At 39.8% G+C, this 18,647-nt stretch overlaps 1 protein-coding gene across 1 annotated transcript in view; it reads right to left on the reverse strand.

Moving 5' to 3' along the window:
* Positions 1-18,647, reverse strand: part of LDLRAD4 (low density lipoprotein receptor class A domain containing 4) — a 430,910-nt gene that overhangs the window by 231,881 nt on the left and 180,382 nt on the right. The window contains exon 2 of the mRNA XM_030552690.1: positions 16,991-17,452. Within this exon, the coding sequence (XP_030408550.1) occupies positions 16,991-17,030 (40 nt within the window). The 5' untranslated portion in view covers positions 17,031-17,452. The remainder of the gene's footprint in view (positions 1-16,990; positions 17,453-18,647) is intronic.

An 18,647-nucleotide genomic window follows, 5' to 3' on the forward strand; every position in this document is an offset into this window, starting at 1 on the left:
CTTCAATATGTGCTCAAATACTGTTTCTCAAATAATATCTTACAAACTTTCTATACCATTAGAACAAACATCTTGCAATTATTTTTAAAATGCATATTTAATTTGACAATGATACAGTATATTTTAATGACAATTTTTATATGGTAAGTTTTCTTGTCTCATAAGAAATGCATTTTAATAATCTTATCACTGCAATATGTCTCAAGTTGTTTTTCAGCAAAACACATGTACATAACTGTTAGAGAATATTTTGAATGGCTTGTTTGACTATATACCTTATGTAAAAGTTTATTTAGTAAGTGTTATTCTCAAACAAGATTCTTATTTTCTCTTTTGACTATTTGAAAATACTTTAAAACACATTAAAAGCTACTTTAACTATTGAGAATTTGTATACAGAATTTACCATTACACAGTATAGTTTAAAAATTATCAACATATCAGGATATTTCTAATTAGGTAAAACTGAAAACAAATTTTTTAGATCCATTGACAAAATATACTTTATTAAATATAACTGATTTATGTCTTTTGAATAATTAAAAAACAAAATTTAGAGTGAGTTAGGTTGGAAATTTACAGTTGCTGTTGGAGCAGACCAGGAATCCAATTGTGACTGAGAGTCACAATTCAGACCCTGGTTCTTTCTTTGTTCTAAGGAGAAGTAATCTGCACCAGGTAAAGAGTGGCAGCAGCCGATTCCCTTCCCCCTGTGCACCACCTCAAGCTGCACCAGATGGCACACTGAGAAGAGCAAAGTTAAGGCTCTTCCAATATCCCATTTATCTACATGGAAGGAGGTGTGATGTGACCAAGGCTGATCTTCCCCCCATCCTATGTGCTGTAACCCACAATGTGGGTAGCCTGCAAAGAAATACCCTTCTATCCCCTTACTCATCAGAGCAGGTACATCCCAAAAGTCATAATCTTGCCCGAAGTGATAGTGTTGATTTTTATCCAAAGGCTTTTATGCTCTGAATCCTGGTACCAGCAAATAAGTGAGAAGGTTTAGGGAAAACACTTGCAGGACTCCTTTGAAAGAAACATTTCTCTCTCTCACTGCGTTGATTCACTTTCATCCTCTTTTGTTGGTCCTAAAAATGTTAGGGACTCTGGATGTTGGGAATGTAAAGACCTTTAAAGGCTCTGGTCTCATCAGAGGAATTGGGAATCATGAGGAGGCCTCTAAAGTCTGAGGAGACTGACTGTAAATATTGCAAAGAAGGTATCAACATAGATTGGTTTCCAGTAGAAACTGATGGAGCTGTTCTCAGGGGAAAAAAAAAGTTTAAAGGGCCAAATCCTGTATTTCTCTGCCACTGAAGCCAAGGTGATCTGTTTAAGGAATATCAGATCAAGCTCTAAGTGGATAGTGGCATTGCAAATGATTGGCCACTGTGTACCAGTGAGGTGTGAAATCTGCAGCAGGAGGAGAGGCTGGAATGGAATAAATTAGAAGGGAAAATCACAGGCACAAGTACCTTATCTGGTTTGCATCCTAACACATTGTGAGCTGAAGTCATTGGGTGGATCGGACAACCCCGTGGGCTAGAAACAGAGTAGGAAGGGACAACTCCTTCCTGAAAATGTTGAGGCTAATGAAATTTAAAAAAGGAACCTAGTCAATCAAAAGAGAAATAGCAAAATATAAATCTAGCTCAAGCTGTAAAAAAAAAAAGTGTATATCCTCACTTACAGCTTGATAACATTACCCACACAGGGACATGCGGCTGGATTTCAAATATTTAACAGCAAAGGGGACTGCCCTGGTCAGTTATGAGGGTATGTGATGTGAACAGCTGGTCCAATGCATGAGATTAGACACGTGGTTAAACTTCCAACATCACCAGAAGTCATTAAGTAAAATTGAATCAGCAAATACTTGTCTAATACAAAAAAGTAAAACAAAATAAAATGGAATATAAATATATTGTATATGGTCAAAAAAATATTATCTTGTAATTGCAATCAGATATAAGTGATCCAGATCAGTGTAGCTGACAAAATAAATTTTACTCTAGGTGTCTGTTTCTTGCAATTGCAGCAAAGCCATATTATGAAGATGGGTATTCTACTATACGTTTTGAACCAAAACCATTTCAAGGCATGTCTACAGACATGCACCTGTTAATGTCAATTTTAATGCTCAAATCACATGCATTTTACTATTTACAGAAGCTCCAGCTGCTGAGGAGGAGCACAGAAAAGGGAAATCTCTCCAAATTTCAGCATCTCTGCTATATAAAGCAGTACCCCAGAATCATCTCATTCTGTAAGGAATCAGTTTGGGGCACAACAAGCTACTGGTGTTGCTATTGAGAATGACAAAACTTTGTCACAACTGTGTTCTAATGTCCAGTTTTTCTATTGCTGTTAGTTTTGTTTGATCCTTTATTAGTCTCCTCTCCTCTTTTTGCTTTTCTTTGGCTTTTCTTTTAATTTCTTATTTTAATATAAACCCTATTTGGTATTTTGAGTTTGTGGTTTCAGCTTTGTTTGGATTTTTCTGACATGCATACAAAAACTGACAGCTGAACTCAAATGATTACTATCTGTTTTGAATACTGAAATCCAACTGAATCTATGCAGTTTGCTTCTGTAACTTCTTATGGATTCTACTTAAATTGTAAAAACTAACAGAAGGAGAGAAAGAAAATAATAGAATGTGAGCAGTATTAACATTTAACAGAATTGCAGAATAAATGGAAATAACAGAGTGACAGGGAGAGAAAGAACTGGACTACTTCCTTATTTTACCAGGATTTATTTAGCCATCTAGGTCAACAGCAGCAGAAGGGTGACACCAGCAATACATTAGAATACTTGTACAACTCTAGAGAATATATAACAAATGTCTTTCCCAATATGGGTTACAGCAGTGATGTATCTTTTCCTTGTACCTCAGGTGAATAAAATTCTTTTTAATCATGTAGCAGAACTTGAAACATTCCATTTAAAATGTACTAGATATATATATTGAGTTGTATGCTCTTGGCAGATGCATCTAGCCAAAAGAACTGCTTCTAATCATTGAGCAAGTCATATTGAAAATGGGGTTTCTTGTGCTATTTATACAAAGACTGTTTATAGTACACAATATAGGCAAACACTATTTATAAAGCAATAACATAGGAAATAACACATGTATTGGGTCTGACTTTAAAGACAAACTTGTACATAATAAAAAAAATTAAATCAAGACACCTATTTGTAAAGAGAAGAAAAAAATCACTAAAAAAGGCCAGAGCGTTTTAAAAATTAGATGTCCAAATATACTAGATCATAAGATTAGTATAAATACCACTTTTCAAATGCAAAACCTCCATTAAAATACTCAAGATCTTTTTGTGAAAGGGGTAAATGACATGTAGTACAACAACTGTAAGTGACACTTACAAAGATTATATGCACTAAGACTCCTATTGACTTCAATAGGAGCTAGATAGAGTCCTTTGAGAATATAAACACAGGACAAGTTTTAAACGCTTTATGTTGATATGTACAATCAGCACCAGATTTATGGTCTGGAGAGAGAGGCTCACCTATACTCCCAACTGAAAGTAAGATGCTTTAATGGGAGATACAGCTTAGAGCAAGAGTGGAGGGAATGGTGAAAACACTGGGACTCATGCCTGCTGTGGAATTGAGTAAACACAGTGGTGTGTATATAAACACCAACTTCATGGTGGTATCTTTTGCAGGGAAAGAAGGACAAGCAAATAGGGTGAAGAGGATATCTGCTTCCTTACACTCTTAGAATGACTAATAAGAACATACTTAGATACACACACACACCCACGCCTAAAAGTTGCATGAAAGCAATTCATGTCCTGTGGTGATAGTTATTTCTGCAGATGTTTACTTGGCAATGTGAGGTGCTGCACAAGTTGCAACTCTAGTGTGACAAACCTGAACTATTTTTTTTAAATTTTAACACCCCAAAGACCATATATTCATAATGACTTTAAAAATAAAAACATTAGCATCTGGACCAATAAAGATCAAGTTGAGAAGTCCACTAAGCACAAGTTTCTCCTCACTTTCAAAGTTCTCTCTAACCTCTTCTTCTGCTACTAGCTTTCCCATTCCCTGTACTCTGCCAACACATCTGTGCTAGCTATTCCTTTTGTCTCTTTTACCCTCTTCTAAGTATCTGCCATCTCTCGGTCTTTTTTTAAACCAGCCCACACACTTGGAACAGCCTATCAACTGTTGTCTGCCCACTTCTTTCCCTCTTTTCCAAAGAACAGACCCCACCTGTATCCATGACGCATTTCAGCAAAAGACACTGTGCAGCATTCCATGGTTGTTTCTGTGTTTTGTACTTGACCTTGACATTAGACAGTTAGTACTTTGGCGCAGGGGTCTGTTATCTATTTGGCATACTTCACCTCTTGTAAAAGTAACTATACACTAATGATGCTACACAAATAATATCTCTCTCCTTTCTCTCTTGTCCTACATAAACTGAACTTTTGCCCCACTTCTATGACATGATTTTCTCCAAGAAGATGGTAAACAGGATTAGTTTTTGCTGAGACCTTTAGGCCTTGGCTTCACTGGCACTTTACAGCGCTGCAACTTTCGCGCTCAGGGATGTGAAAAAACACCCCCCTGAGCGCTGCAAGATACAGTGCTGTAAAGCCTCAGTGTAATCAGTGCCGCAGCACTGGGAGCGCGGCTCCCAGCGCTGCAAGCTACACCCGTAAGGGATGTGGTTTACGTGCAGCGCTGGGAGGTTCCCAGCGCTGGCGCTCCGACCACACTCACACTTCAAAGTGCTGCCGCAGCAGCGCTCCATTTCAAGTGTAGCCATACCCTTAATCTTTGCTAAGGTGATAGTGAGGCATGATTCTGCCACTGTTACTCATTAGTACCTTACTTCAAAAGTATCCCATTCAACTGAAAAAGGGCCTATTTGCAGAGTATGGTACTTAATGCGAGTAAAGTTAACAGATTCCTGATCATAATTTGTAATGCAGATATCTATAGTATTCATGCACAGCCCTTGTGAGGGAGTCTTAGAAATAAGTTTTAAAATGTTCCATGTGGTCCATGTGAAGAAAGCAATTAAAGCAATATGTTGCCTTGTCACTCACTTTATGCTGCAACCACTATTTTCAAAGATACTGGGTCCACTTAGTGTATGCCTACACTCGAAACTTCGGAGCGCTGTCACGGCAGTGCTTTGAAGTGTGAGTGTAGTCACAGCGCCAGCGCTGGGAGAGAGCTCTCCCAGCGCTGCACATACTCCACATCCTCATGGGGTTTAGCTTGCAGTGCTGGGAGCCACGCTCCCAGCGCTGCGGCACTGTTTACACTGACACTTTACAGCGCTGTATCTTTCAGCGCTCAGGGGAGTGTTTTTTTTCACACCCCTGAGTGAGAAAGTTGCAGCGCTGTAAAGTGCCAGTGTAGCCATGGCCTTAGTAGCCTTATTCTAAACAAAATCAATGAATAAAGGGAATTAAACCACAAACCTGGTGAAATTATTTTACATTTCTAGAGAAATTTTCATCTGTCGGAGAAAGGAAATGATGTTCATGCAGACAGCTTTATTTTCATGTGTCTTCCTAAATTTTATTCCCACATTGGCACCACAGCAAGTAATTCCATTCTCTGGTTAGCAATTAAATAATTGGGGGGGTTTAAGAATTAAAAAACGTAATAAATAACCCTTAAGCAATCCTCCATCCCCAAATCATATTCTCCTCACAACCTAGATTTATGGATGACAAGGCAGTTACTGCCAATTAGGATTATTATAGGGGCCTAATAAAATGATGCTAGGAACAATAATCTTAACACCACAATCCAAACCACATGATATTCTATTGGAATTACTGACTATTTATTTACTACTGAATTCAATTGTTGAATATTTATTTTTGCTTTTACTTCCACAATAAACCCAAAACCTCCGATCACCCCAGCCCAATATGCACACTCTTCTATCTTGTTGATTTAACAAGTACTCAAAGCTAAATTCCTTCTTCAACAAAATTTCTGCCATATATCAATATATATCCTCAAATTCCAAAACTGCAGAAAAAAATTAAGCCTATCCTATGAAGTCGCTCATCTTTCAAACAAAAAAAAAAGTACTATTGAGTGAGGGCTTTTTACCCTTCATGGGAGGCAGGGTGAACAAGGATAAAGTAGAAGAAAGTGGTGTGGTGATGCTGACCCAGATATTTAAAAAATAGATTATTACTTGTGGTTAAGGCACTGGACTGGGACTCAGGAGTTTTCAGCTCTCCAGGACTTCCTGTCTATTCCTAGGCAAGTAATTTAATATCCCTCTGTGCATCAGTTCCTCATTGGTAAACTTAGAATAATATTTCCTTTCTCCCAATTTTCATCTCCCTCCCTGTCTATTTTATCTATTTCAATTGTAAACTCTGAGACAAAGGGCTGTCTTTTAGTATTTGCTCGTATGGAGAAAAGGGGCCCAGGAGTCAACTGGGTATCCTTGGAACTACAGCAATATAAATAATAAACAACAACAATGGTACTCAGGATATAGTGCTAACCCTTCACATTTATATCATTAGATTGCATAACACAGTTTTACAAATGCAGCACACTTGAGAGATTGTGCAAAACCAACTGAGAATTCATGCTGACTGACTTTTTCCATTCCCAGACTATAGAAATACTCTAAAATATGCATCTTCTGGAGTCACACTTCCTGCTTTAATGGTACAGTATACCCTGCTTTCTGCACCACACAGACAAGCGTATAATAGCTTCTAAAAACAATATTATGTTTGGCACGAATGTTACATTCCTCCACAAAAGAAACATGTTATTTCTTTATAGCTACTCCCAATCTCCTGAATTAACCACAGAGAAGTTTTTACTATTATTCTGCCACTATCTTGGCAGATCACATGCCTCTCAAAATTCTTGCTCTGAGCAATTGGGAGCGGATATTTGTAACTGAGCGTAGGGACTATTTCTTTTGAAATAAACAAATCAAGTATAGTAAGTCTCAGAAGGGCGGAAAATATAGTGAGTCATCCACGATCTCCAATTTTTCCATTTAAACCAAGGACTGAATACACAGCCAGTCTGTAAATTCATCTTCAGCCTGTATAAATTACAAGTTTATATAGTCTAAGCCTCCAGGATAAACAGATAATTTCTTAACCGGTCATATCCCAAACAAGTCTTCCATGTTTTTCTGAAGCTACCACCTTGTCCTATTTGTAGTGCTCTTTCTCCCACTACCACCAGTATGCATATATCCAAACACGCACACAGAGTCATCAGCAACTAGGCTGTTTCACCAATTGTCAACAGGTACAATCTCACTCTCAGAATCGCTGATTGAAGATCTGGCTGTGCACCATTGTACTGGAAAGAAGAATTCTTCTTGGCTGGGTTAATCTTTAAAATATATCATTCCTCTTTATTTAACAAAGCTCCCTCTATTCCTGCCCTTAAATCAAAATGGAGTGACTTTATAGTGTAGAAAATGGGAACATCACACAGACAAAAAATGGGCTACCTTCCTCGAAAGAGAACTCAAAACTGGACAAAAAACATTAGGACAAAATGAGAACAAGTTCAGAATCAAAGAGTCCATGGCCACTTCTCACATCCCTTATGTTTCTCTGTTCTTTCTGGTACAGCATCTGCTCTCTAAGATTTACTACCTCCTTGATTTATTTTTGCTCTGGTTTTATTTAGACAATTGTTACCTGTTACCATGGCAGTGTTATACTGAATGCTTCTCGTGACAAACCTAAATTTTTAGGTACTTAGAACAGCTGCAAGGAGCTGGTTGAAACTTCCTGCTCTTCAACTGCTTGACCTAGTCAGAAGCCGGAGAAGCAAGGAAGCTACTACAACTTCCACCATATACCTTATGGAGATGAGGTGCAGGGAGCTCAGGTGGAGTGGAGTTCCACTGGACCACACTCCTTCCTGTTAATACCTTTAATGTGCCCCCTCACATTAGGGATATGAGGCGGCTGGCACAAGAGACAGCCTTGCTGTCTCTGCCAACTTTCTGCAAGTAGTCGTTTCCTTACACGAGGGTTTCTCCCCAAAGGCTGTTTCCAGGCCATTTTGTTTATACAAAGTAGGCTGGGCAAAGAGGAGAATCCAGCCAAAATTCTCATATAAAATGTAAGTCTCTAGCCCTTGTGGCTGTGAACATAACTTTAGCAATGTGAACTGACAACTACAGACAACTTGAAGTAAGAGCTAAGAAGTATACATTGTCTCATTTACTCACATTTATTCTATTAGGTTGTTATACTGCACTCATTACTGTAGTCTCAGAGCATGTAGGATTGGGTAAGCTCTAAAGCAGGGGTAGGCAACCTATGGAACGGGTGCCGAAGGTGGCATGCGAGCTGATTTTCAGTGGCACTCACACTGCCCAGGTCCTGGCCACCAGTCTGAGAGGCTCTGCATTTTAATTTAATTTTAAATGAAGCTTCTTGAACATTTTTAAAACCTTATTTACTCTACATATAACAATAGTTTAGTTATATGTTATAGACTTATAGAAAGAGACCTTAAAAACATTAAAATGTATTACTGGCACACAAAACCTTAAATTAGAGTGAATAAATGAAGATTCGGCACACCACTTCTGAAAGGCTGCCGACCCCTGCTCTAAAGTCTAATTATGTCAACTTAAATATCAACAATGTTAACAATGATGATCAAAGCAGGCAGGAAAGAAGAGGAGTGATATTTTGGGTGCAATCTTGTTTTGTTGTTAAATAGGTACAGCCTGGTTGTGGGTTGTGCTTCAGAAACAGTCAATTCCTCCTGGCCAACATGCCCCTATTTTAAAACTTAGCAGTTTCCGCTGGATACAACCCTGTCTTGAAAAGGACCAATCTCTGAAAGAATGAAGGTTTGTAAAGATATATACGTGTACCTTTTCTTTCTTTCCCTAATAAAATGGAATCTTTCTGAGTGCAGGTAACAAGCTGACAGTGTTTATAAACTACCCAAGTGATGCTAGAAACTTGAGTAAAATTTGCTTACTCCTTGCTGCTGCTGATTCGATAGTCCACTGCCAAAAGGGAAGTTGGAGTATCCTTCCAAGGAAGACCTCAGCCATGATCTGGGAAGTCCTTGGGGAGGAAACCTGGGAGTAAGCGAAGCCTGGGGAAAAGACTTGGGCTGGATTTTATATTATTTCATTATGAGCGCCTTTTATAAATAAACCCCAAACCCCAGGAACAGGGCAAATTTTGGCCCACTGGAACTTGTGTGGAATGCACAAGAAGGAATGCAGAAGAAGATTATGGGGAACTACCAGCAACAGAGGGATTTTTTGTGTGCCTACCCACAAAAAAGCTTTGATTTAAGAACAAATATAACGGGCAAGCAATTAATCATGTGTGATTTGACCTATTCTAGTGCTCACTTAAAAATAATGGGGTAATATATTGATATCTCCACTGACCCCACAAGATCTCAGAAAATTTAAATAATTATCTTAGGCATTTCTACAGCTTATGAATACATAAAATAGCACAATAAAATAGCTGTGTATGTTTTCATTGAAAGTTTCTTTTTCTTTATTTAATGGAAATTAAGAAAAAAGAAATGGTATTACGTCAAAGGGTCTAGTTGAAACCAAGCAGCAAAATATTAGACTTTTGACCAAATCCTACCAATTTAATAGGAGTTGCCTTTGTGAAAGCAGAATTTGGCCCAGCATTCTTCACTTGCATCACTGCAACGAAGAGTACAGTGCTGCTTTCCCATATTTTTCTTGCCTCCACCCAACTAACCAATGATGTAATAAACATGATGCATCAGCTTCAGTTTTAAAAAGGACATGGGAAAGTACTTCAACAGTTTAATCTTATTTCTGCTTTTGGTTTTATGCTTCACTTTTTAATTCTCTTAGAAGCTTGAAAATTAAATGGGTTTTCCAGCCAATTCCCCTTTGGCAGCCACCAACTGTTTCTGGCTGTGCTTACGTTACTGTTCTGTATTAACATTGTCTCTTTGTTTTGGTTACCTCCATGTTTCTGAATCAGCACGGTCACTGACATCATCGATATTCTGGGAATGGGCTGAAACTATCTTGGGCTCCTCCTGCAGGAAAAAAACAACACACTGCAGGCCCTACATAAATGGTGGTGTGAGCAGAGGTGAGCCTCCCTGTCAGGCAGCTGCAGTCCATGGTGGCAGCCTGCCTAACGGTTATGGGATAGGGGAACCTGGGCCCTACCAGTCCACTGTGTTCTGTCTCAGGGGCCCTCTTGAGCACCGTAATGCACAAGTCTGCTACCTGAGGTCAGGCTAACCTTCTCCCCTAGGGCTGCCAGAAGTCTGTTGACCGGAATGCCCAACTGAAAGGGGACTCTGGTTGCTCCAGTCAACACTGCTGACTGGGCTGCTAAAAGTCCGGTTGATGGCGCAGTGGGGCTAAGGCAGCCTGCCTGCCCGCCTGTCCTGATTCCACGCGGCTCCCGGAAACGGCCAGCATGTCCAGCTCCTCGGTGTGGGGCAACCATGGGGGCTCCGCATACTGCCCCCACCCCAAGCACTGTCTCTACAGTTCCTATTGGCCAGGATTCCACCCAGAGCCCATACCCCCAGGCAGAGCCCTCACCCCCTCCCACACTCCACCCCCCTGCTCCAGCCCAGAGCCCCCTCCCATAACCTGAACCCCTCATTTCTGACCCCACCCCAAAGCACGTACCCCCAGCCAGACCCCTTGCACCCTCCTGCACCCCAACACCTGCCCCAGCTCAGTGAAAGTGAGTGAGGGTGGGTGAGAGTGAGCAACGGAGGGAGAGGGAAATGGAGTGAGAGGGGGCAGGGCCTCAGAGAAGGGGTGGGAGCAGGGGGCAGCCTCGGGGCTGGGGGCAGAGCAAGAGTGTTCAGTTCTGTGTGATTACAAAGTTGGCAACCCTACTTTTCCCTAGGCCTCTTCCTACTGCTGTGCCCCTCCTCTTGGGGCGCATAGTGGCTGATGGTTGTCCCTGGTGAGCTGGTCCACGGGTTGCAGCAGGGTTGTGAGTCTCGGCTCTGTGCTGCAGACCTCCCTCAGCAATGCTTTCCTGGAGTAATCCCTCAGCAGCAACGAGTGTATGTCTGCCTCTCTCCATCTGCCCTCCTCCTGTGCTGAAGACACCCTCTTTTAAGTCTCTCTTCCAACTGGAGCATGCCCAGTAAGCCAGTCCAGACATGGTATCTTGGGCCCAGAGTTGTTCTTGCATTCTTTACTCATCAGCATGGGTTTTATGCAAGGTAGTACAAGTGGCTTCTTTCCTCTCTCTCACTTTTTGGAGGAAGACTGATTAATTTAAAAAAGCAGGTATTTAGAAGCCAGAGGACATTCCTTACCCAGTGGATCTTGATTATAGTTCAGCCCCCAAATCTGAGGATGAACTAACTACGGTGCAGGTAGGGTAAGAGCACTGACATTTTCAAATAGCATCTTCTTGCACCACAGATCTGTTTCTTGCGTATTATCTGTTTACTTTACTGACAAAAGTAAGTGTAATTGCTTGTTACTCCTGTCAGCCACTCAGAGCCAATGTACAATGGCTTCTTTTCTGGCTCATGCATTATCAAATGAATTGCTACATTCAAAATGCAAAATCTTCATCATTAGTAATGATGCATGAACCAGCAAGAACACAGCTGGACTTTCATATCCCATCTTTTTTTCCTTATAAAATGAATAATCATGTTTAATTAGGGAGAAACTACAATGGCGCTTTTACAGTCAATTTTCATTTTAAAGTATCCCTTTTAATTTTATGAGCTTTAGTTGAAGAACACTGCATTCATTTTGCTCAGTCAAGAAAATCCACCCTTTTTACTGTGATAAAAAAATTGAAATATATCTAATGTGCTTTTCAATGGAGCAGGGAAAGGTATAATATGATCCAATGGCTGAAAGTTGAAGTTAGACAAATTCAGAATGGAAATAAGGTGTGAATTTTGAACGGCGAGAGTAATTAACCATTGGAACAATTTACCAAGGGTCATGATGGGCTCTCTCCACCACTGACAATTCTGAAGTCATGACTGGATGTTTTCTAAAAGATATGCCCTAGGAATTATTTTGGGGAAGTTCTATGGCCTTTGTTATACAGAAGGTCAGACTAGATGATCAGAATGGTCTCTTCTGGCAAATAAGTATTCAGTATACATTCTGCTGTCTGACTCAGAATCTATAAAAGGGTCCACTGAAAATATAAAATTCTCCATCTGTATGAAATGAATGGCTATTTGTATATGGAGAATACAGCTTACTAAAGTCAATATTTGTTCAGTAATTGATTAGAAGATTCCAGGGTAGATTGATTTAAATCTAACAATGCTGTAATTGACAATTATCACTATCATATGGCACTGTCATTGCTGAATAGCTTTATGAGTGGCTTTCTTATCTGTAATGACAGCAATTATTTTCAAGTATTTAAGCCTGAGAAACAGACGGGTGAAGTATACGTTACCATATTTAAACTAATTTCATTTCACTATGTTCTTCTCAATCTTACTGAGTGCAATATACTTAGATTGTAAGCTCTTGGAGCAGAGATCAAGATCATGTATTCTTCTGCATACTGAAGTGCAGAGAATTCTATTAGAGCTCAACATATAACACATCTACAAATCAAATATTTAATAACTATAGCAGAATGCAATCTACTATTATCAGTGTGCTAAGGGGCATTAACAAATATAATCAGTATCTCCCAAGAATTAAGAGGCATTGAACAATTTGCGTGTGACACACTAATCTTGAAAATTCACAAACGGCGGATTGTGTCCAGTTAGTTCATTTGACCACTGAAGTGTCTTATTGTCATGGTAAACTCTTATGTTATGTCATAAATAATCAATGTGAAATGAATAGATATAAATAGAAAAGGACTATAGGAGTATACGGTTGACAAGTATACAGGAGTGATGAGTGTGTATTAGGTATATAAGTAAAACAAGGCAGTAATGCAAGGTCTACAGGCTAAGGCCTGTAAGATTTCAACTTAGCCACACTAGGACTCAGGCTTAAGGAGACTTGATTTGAGTGGGTGACTTAAGACTGACCCTATGCCAAGAAAGCCACAAGATTACTACAAACAATGTGCCAATAGGTGATGTTACAGAAAAACAGACCACAAGACAACTGATTGTAACATCATGAAAATTTCTGTTCTGAGCACAGGTTGTCCTGGAAACAGGTTGACTTAAATGTTAATATGATGCAAATAAGAAAAAGGAGAAATAAGAGAACAACCTATTAAAAGTGGAGCAGCCCCAAAATTCCTGGGGTGTGGAAGTACAGATAAGAAAAAGGAGGGTTGGAACCCTCATGCATGTGCATAAGGTGTTAGAACATGGTCAGAACAACAAGATAAAAGAGGTGCCCTGGTTGAGATAAAGTGGGAAGATCTCATTGGGACAACCCCAGCAGGAACCATCCTTCTATGACAACCACTTGTTGAATGATCCACTACACTCTATACAGTATCTTTGGATATGTGAGTATGAATACAGCAGAAGTTATTGAATGGCCTCTCAGGTTTTATACACAAATGTGAGATTGTAAAGCTAATTCTCTGCTTAGTAAAACTTATAACACAGACAAATCTTCTTACTTATGATTGTGTGTGGGGTCACTGTCTTCGTTCTTCATGTGTTCCTAGAGCCTCCAAATCTAAGGGTGATTTCTACATTAATAATCTTAAAACTGTGGCCCCACAGGAGCTCGACTCACTGTGCTTTACCACAGAACTATTAATCAATTCAGAATTAAAATAAAGGCTACAGAATTGTGATTGTACAAGCAATTCCTGAGTATCCAAGAAGGTCAGATTGACCTAAGAAGGCAGGTGCAAACGTGCTTGGCACAGAGAGGAGAGTGAATGTTCTACTGTACATTCAAGTAGTGTTTTTCAAAAGTAATTTTTTCATTATAGTTGGATATCTGAGCCTACTGCCAATGGTGGCCATCTTGCTAGAAAGTCATGTAAATTTGTGACTATGGCAGAGTGGTAGCTCAATACCAATCTATGAATGAATTTCCAACTCCCTTTAATAGTATCTTTAGTGCTATTATATTTTATTTACTAGGGCAGATTTGGAAAATGCTTATATTGTTTTACACTGAGCTACCAATGACTTGACTTTTGAGAAAGATGGTTACTTCCAGCATTTACCTCAAAAAGGTTAACTACATATTTGGAGATGAGGAAAAGTCAGGCTTTGTTTTGGCAAAAGCTTTGTCAAGTTTTGTAAAGTCAATACCAAGAGTGGTTTGGCTCTGGGTTGTGTTTATCCAGATTCCCAAATTTCAGAGGTAATTGGATAAATGGTTCTCGTTTTGACCTAACTTTAAATTGCTATTAAAAGCTGTCATTACAAATCTATGTAGTATTGTGCTTCTTACAGTATGTGAGAACGCTCCAATAGTTGGACAGAGCAGAATGGGTAATATATTCCTTTAACACTCAAGCATGGCCATACTATTTACTTACTTCTATCTATTATATCTCTATCCACACAGAGAATATCACACAAGAAGGAGGAGGGGGAGGAAGGGCACAACTAAATGCTGTTCGAGTAAAAATAATAATACCATGAACGTATAATAAACTGAATCTGGTTCTTATCAATTATTATTATTGAGTGGAAGAAATGGTAATGGACAGTGGGTTGCAGATTTAGACAAAGACTACTCTCTGTTGAGGGACTAGATAATTCAGGGAACTGGTAATGGAATACTGAGCTTTTCACCTCTAAGTAAGCCATTCAGATCAGTATATAGTCAGTACAGACAAAAAGCTGTGTTACTGTCAGATGCTATTGGGTTATCTAGGTGAAGTGATTTAATGACTTCAGTCCATTTCTTAGGGACAAGTGATCAAATCACCAAACAAATAAATAAATTTCAGTTTGGAAGCCTTGACAGCTGTCCCAACAAAATGAGCATGGAGACTGGACTGAACTACCCTCTTAGTCTTAACAGTAGGCCTTCTAGGTTCAGGGTTAAAATGTGTTGGTGAGCCATGGTGTACCATAATGGATAAACAAAAGCATACTGTCTTCCAAGGTTCTTTCCAACATTTAATTCAGCTGTAAAGTGAAAGTGATTAGTCTGCTTGTAGCTATAGTTGCTCTCACTTAGTACTACTAGGCTCAACACTGACACAGATTTCAAAGCTTCTTTATTGTACATATAAATGCTAATGAGGCAAATAACTGCTTTTTTCATGCACTCACACCCTCCCCCTCACTACAGACTACACTAACTGCAGGATATTATTGTATTACTTTGTTGTGAGGCTAAATCCCCACTCCCATAACTGAAGTAAGTGTGGATTGGGGGAGCAACAGTACACTGCTAACATTCCATTTTGATTGCAACTGTTAAATTAAAATAAAACTATCTTTAAATGCATTCCTGGGCATTTCTCTAAGGAACACTCACCTACCATGCAATTAACTCACAAGCTGTCCACTGAATGTCATTGTTTATCTCTAGATATTGTACTGAAATAACAATGAGGAAGCAAATATTCTCAAAAAAGCAAATGCAGACAGTAGTTTGAAACAAGTTTGAAGAAAATATGCTTTTCTCCTTGTCATAACATAAAGGGATGCATTTTCAGCTTGGTTCCTTTACAAGTCACCTAAATGTACAGTGTGCGCATATATACCTATAAACGTATTTAAACACTTGAGTAACTCTTCACTATGGAAGAGTCCCCTAATGCCTTTATGCGAGGGCAGATCTCAAAACCTTTTGGTTTTGAGGAAGAAAAGGTAATCTCTTATGAGACAGAGTGGACCTTGCATGCCACACTACATGACAACATAACCTCATTTAGAGAAAGCTTTAAACCCTAGTTCACTAGTCATGTTTCTTCAATATAAAAATAACTGGACTTAGGGTTACTCTCAAATTCAGGCAAGAAAGAGTGGGAAGTATGTCTGTGTTGAGGAAGCCGCCACCAGAAAGTGCAACTGCGATTCTGCCCCTGGAAAAAACTACCAGTCCAGCCAGGAGCACTGATGAAAGTAGCTCTGAAAAAGGGACATTATTCTTTCCTAGGTATATATATCCAAAAAAGTATAACAACCAATAATAATAATAATCCAGTAATTCATCACCTGATTTTAAAATGGGGAAAATGCATGTTACACATCCTATACTTAATTTGTGCTGTGGTACTAGACCATTATCTAAATTCTTCTAAAGACAGAAATTCCAGTAGAATTTTCAACCAGTTCCTGCTGGTTCTCAGTTGGCTAGTAGGCATGGGAACAAAGCAACAAGGTCTATTGACCACCCTACTCCCATTAGAAATCAAGAGAGACATACGGAAAGATGATAATGGAATTTCTCATGGAATTTTCACTAGAAGATTTCTTGAGAAGAAAGCACAGCCTTATTTGCTTTCTTATTTTGTTTCCAACACACCTACAGGAGAATAAATTTGAACCAGTTATTTTACTGGCTAAATACCCTGGAAACTAAAGCAAGAGTGGCTCAAATGACAATCAGAAGGCAAATTCAGCCCATGGACACCACTTGCGTATGGAGACACAGCCCATGGAGACTACAAAATCCAATATGCAGCAGCTCTGCTTGAGACAAGACAGGGCACTTTGCCCGTTGAGACCTGTAGTCTCTCCAGGACTCACTTCCACATTAATAATAAGAGCAGTTGTAGCCTGCTACGTTTTATGCAATTTAGGTGGCCCCTCCTGCCCTTGACAAGTTGTCAGGGAAACACTTGGATCAGCAAAGTTTGGGGGCTCCCTTCCAAAGGCACGTATCGATCAATTTCAAAGAACTTAAAATAACTGAACCAAATGCTGAGTTAGTCTCTGTTATCTTATAGGAGTTGAATTATTTATTTCAGTGAATGTAATGCTCACAACAAATGCTGTCTACTGCCACATACTAATGACACTTATTTTCCCAAACAACAGTAATCTGCCCAGAAATTATTAGTTTAATGATAGCGACAAAGGTCCTTACCTGTGAAAGCATTTGTGGCCTGAAAACCAGCTTCCTGCATACTGCTCTCTCAGCGAAACTTGTGATTCCAATCTTAACCTGTCCTTACTAGAGGCAACTGCTAGGCTTGAAGCTGTCAAGTCACTTCCATCTTAGCTTGTCACAGTCCATTTCTCTCCCCATTCCAGCATTTGGCATCATCCAATTCCCACCTGCTCCCAGGTCCTTTGAGCCGTAGGTACAAGGGATATGCACTGAGCCCACACAGCAAACGTACGACACTCACCTCAGCCGTCCAGCCAGAGGATTTTGGCCATGATGAATTTGAAAGTGAAGACAATTGTAAGACTGAGATTGTGTTTCCTTTTTAAAATTTAGTTCTAATCCACTGTTCATCCAGCATCATTTTTTCAGGACTGAGCCACTTGTGATGTTCAGTTGTCTTGTCTCTCTTGTGCTTCTCTCCCCTTTCAGGCACACTCACTGAGAAATTAAAAAAGAAGAGATTATGTTTCTTGATGACCTCTAGCAACATTAATATTAATAGACTCCCGGGAACAACAAAAACCCAAAACACATGATCGGGGATTGATTGTACACATTAAAGGAGATCTTCAGAAGGCAAATATTATGATTTTGCTGAGATGCAAAGTGTGACCGCACAGCTCTTTGAAGTGCAAAGAGAAACAGTGCTGAGGGTGTCAGATATGATTTACATTTACAGATATGATATGATTTACATTTCAAAAGCCATATTTAGTAGAGATGGGGAGATACAGTACAATAACAAAATTGCAGTTAAAAGGGAAAAGGAAAAAGCACTTAAGGATCTCAAGTCTAGCCTATTCACAATCACAGTGAGGTTAGCAGCATTTTATAAAGCTGCTTCCCTTCTTTTCTGGAGCAAGATGCAGAGTACTGCAGACTGTGAACCTACGTGTGTGCGTCTAACAATTGTCTTCCATGGTTAAAAACCCCTTTGCTACAGGTGCTGTTAACAATTTGTTCAAAATCTCAGTTGAAACACAGAAGATGCTACCTAGATGCTTAGCAAGGTTAAAAAACAGGTTATAGAGCTGTGATTCTCAACCAGGGGTCCTGGGGCCCCCTGGGGGGCTGTGAGCAGGTTTTAGGGGATCCGCCAAGAGGGACAGCGTTAGATTTTCTGGGGCTCAGGGCAGAAAGCCGAAGCCCCCCATATGGGGCTGAAGCCCAGGGCCCTGAGCCCCGCCACCCATGGCTGCAACTGAAGCTTGAGCAATGTAGCTTTGCAGGGGCCCCATTACATGCGACCCCAGGCAACTGTCCTGTTGGCTACCCCCAACACTGGCCCTGGCTTTTATATGCAGAAAAACAGCTATTGTGGCACTGGTGGCCTATGGAGTTTTTATAGCATGTTGGGGGGCCCCTCAGGAAGAAAAAGGTTAAGAATCCCTGAGGACAAAGGGGGCCTAACTTCTCCACAGTGCTTGTTGTTCTCTCTAGGAGAATTAAGAAACAGGCATCTGTGAATGACTATGTATGTTAAGTAGTAGGGTGCCCAGACTATTTCAACTAGGACATACATTTAGTCTCATTATGGGGACACAGTAGGATGCATATGGGATGGTTTTGGCAGATAGGGAAGTATTTTGTGTGATTAGTCCAGAGGGATGAAGTAATGTTTCAGCATCTGAGA

Source organism: Gopherus evgoodei, chromosome 2, assembly GCF_007399415.2.
Source record: "Gopherus evgoodei ecotype Sinaloan lineage chromosome 2, rGopEvg1_v1.p, whole genome shotgun sequence".
Taxonomy (NCBI): Eukaryota; Metazoa; Chordata; order Testudines; family Testudinidae; genus Gopherus; species Gopherus evgoodei.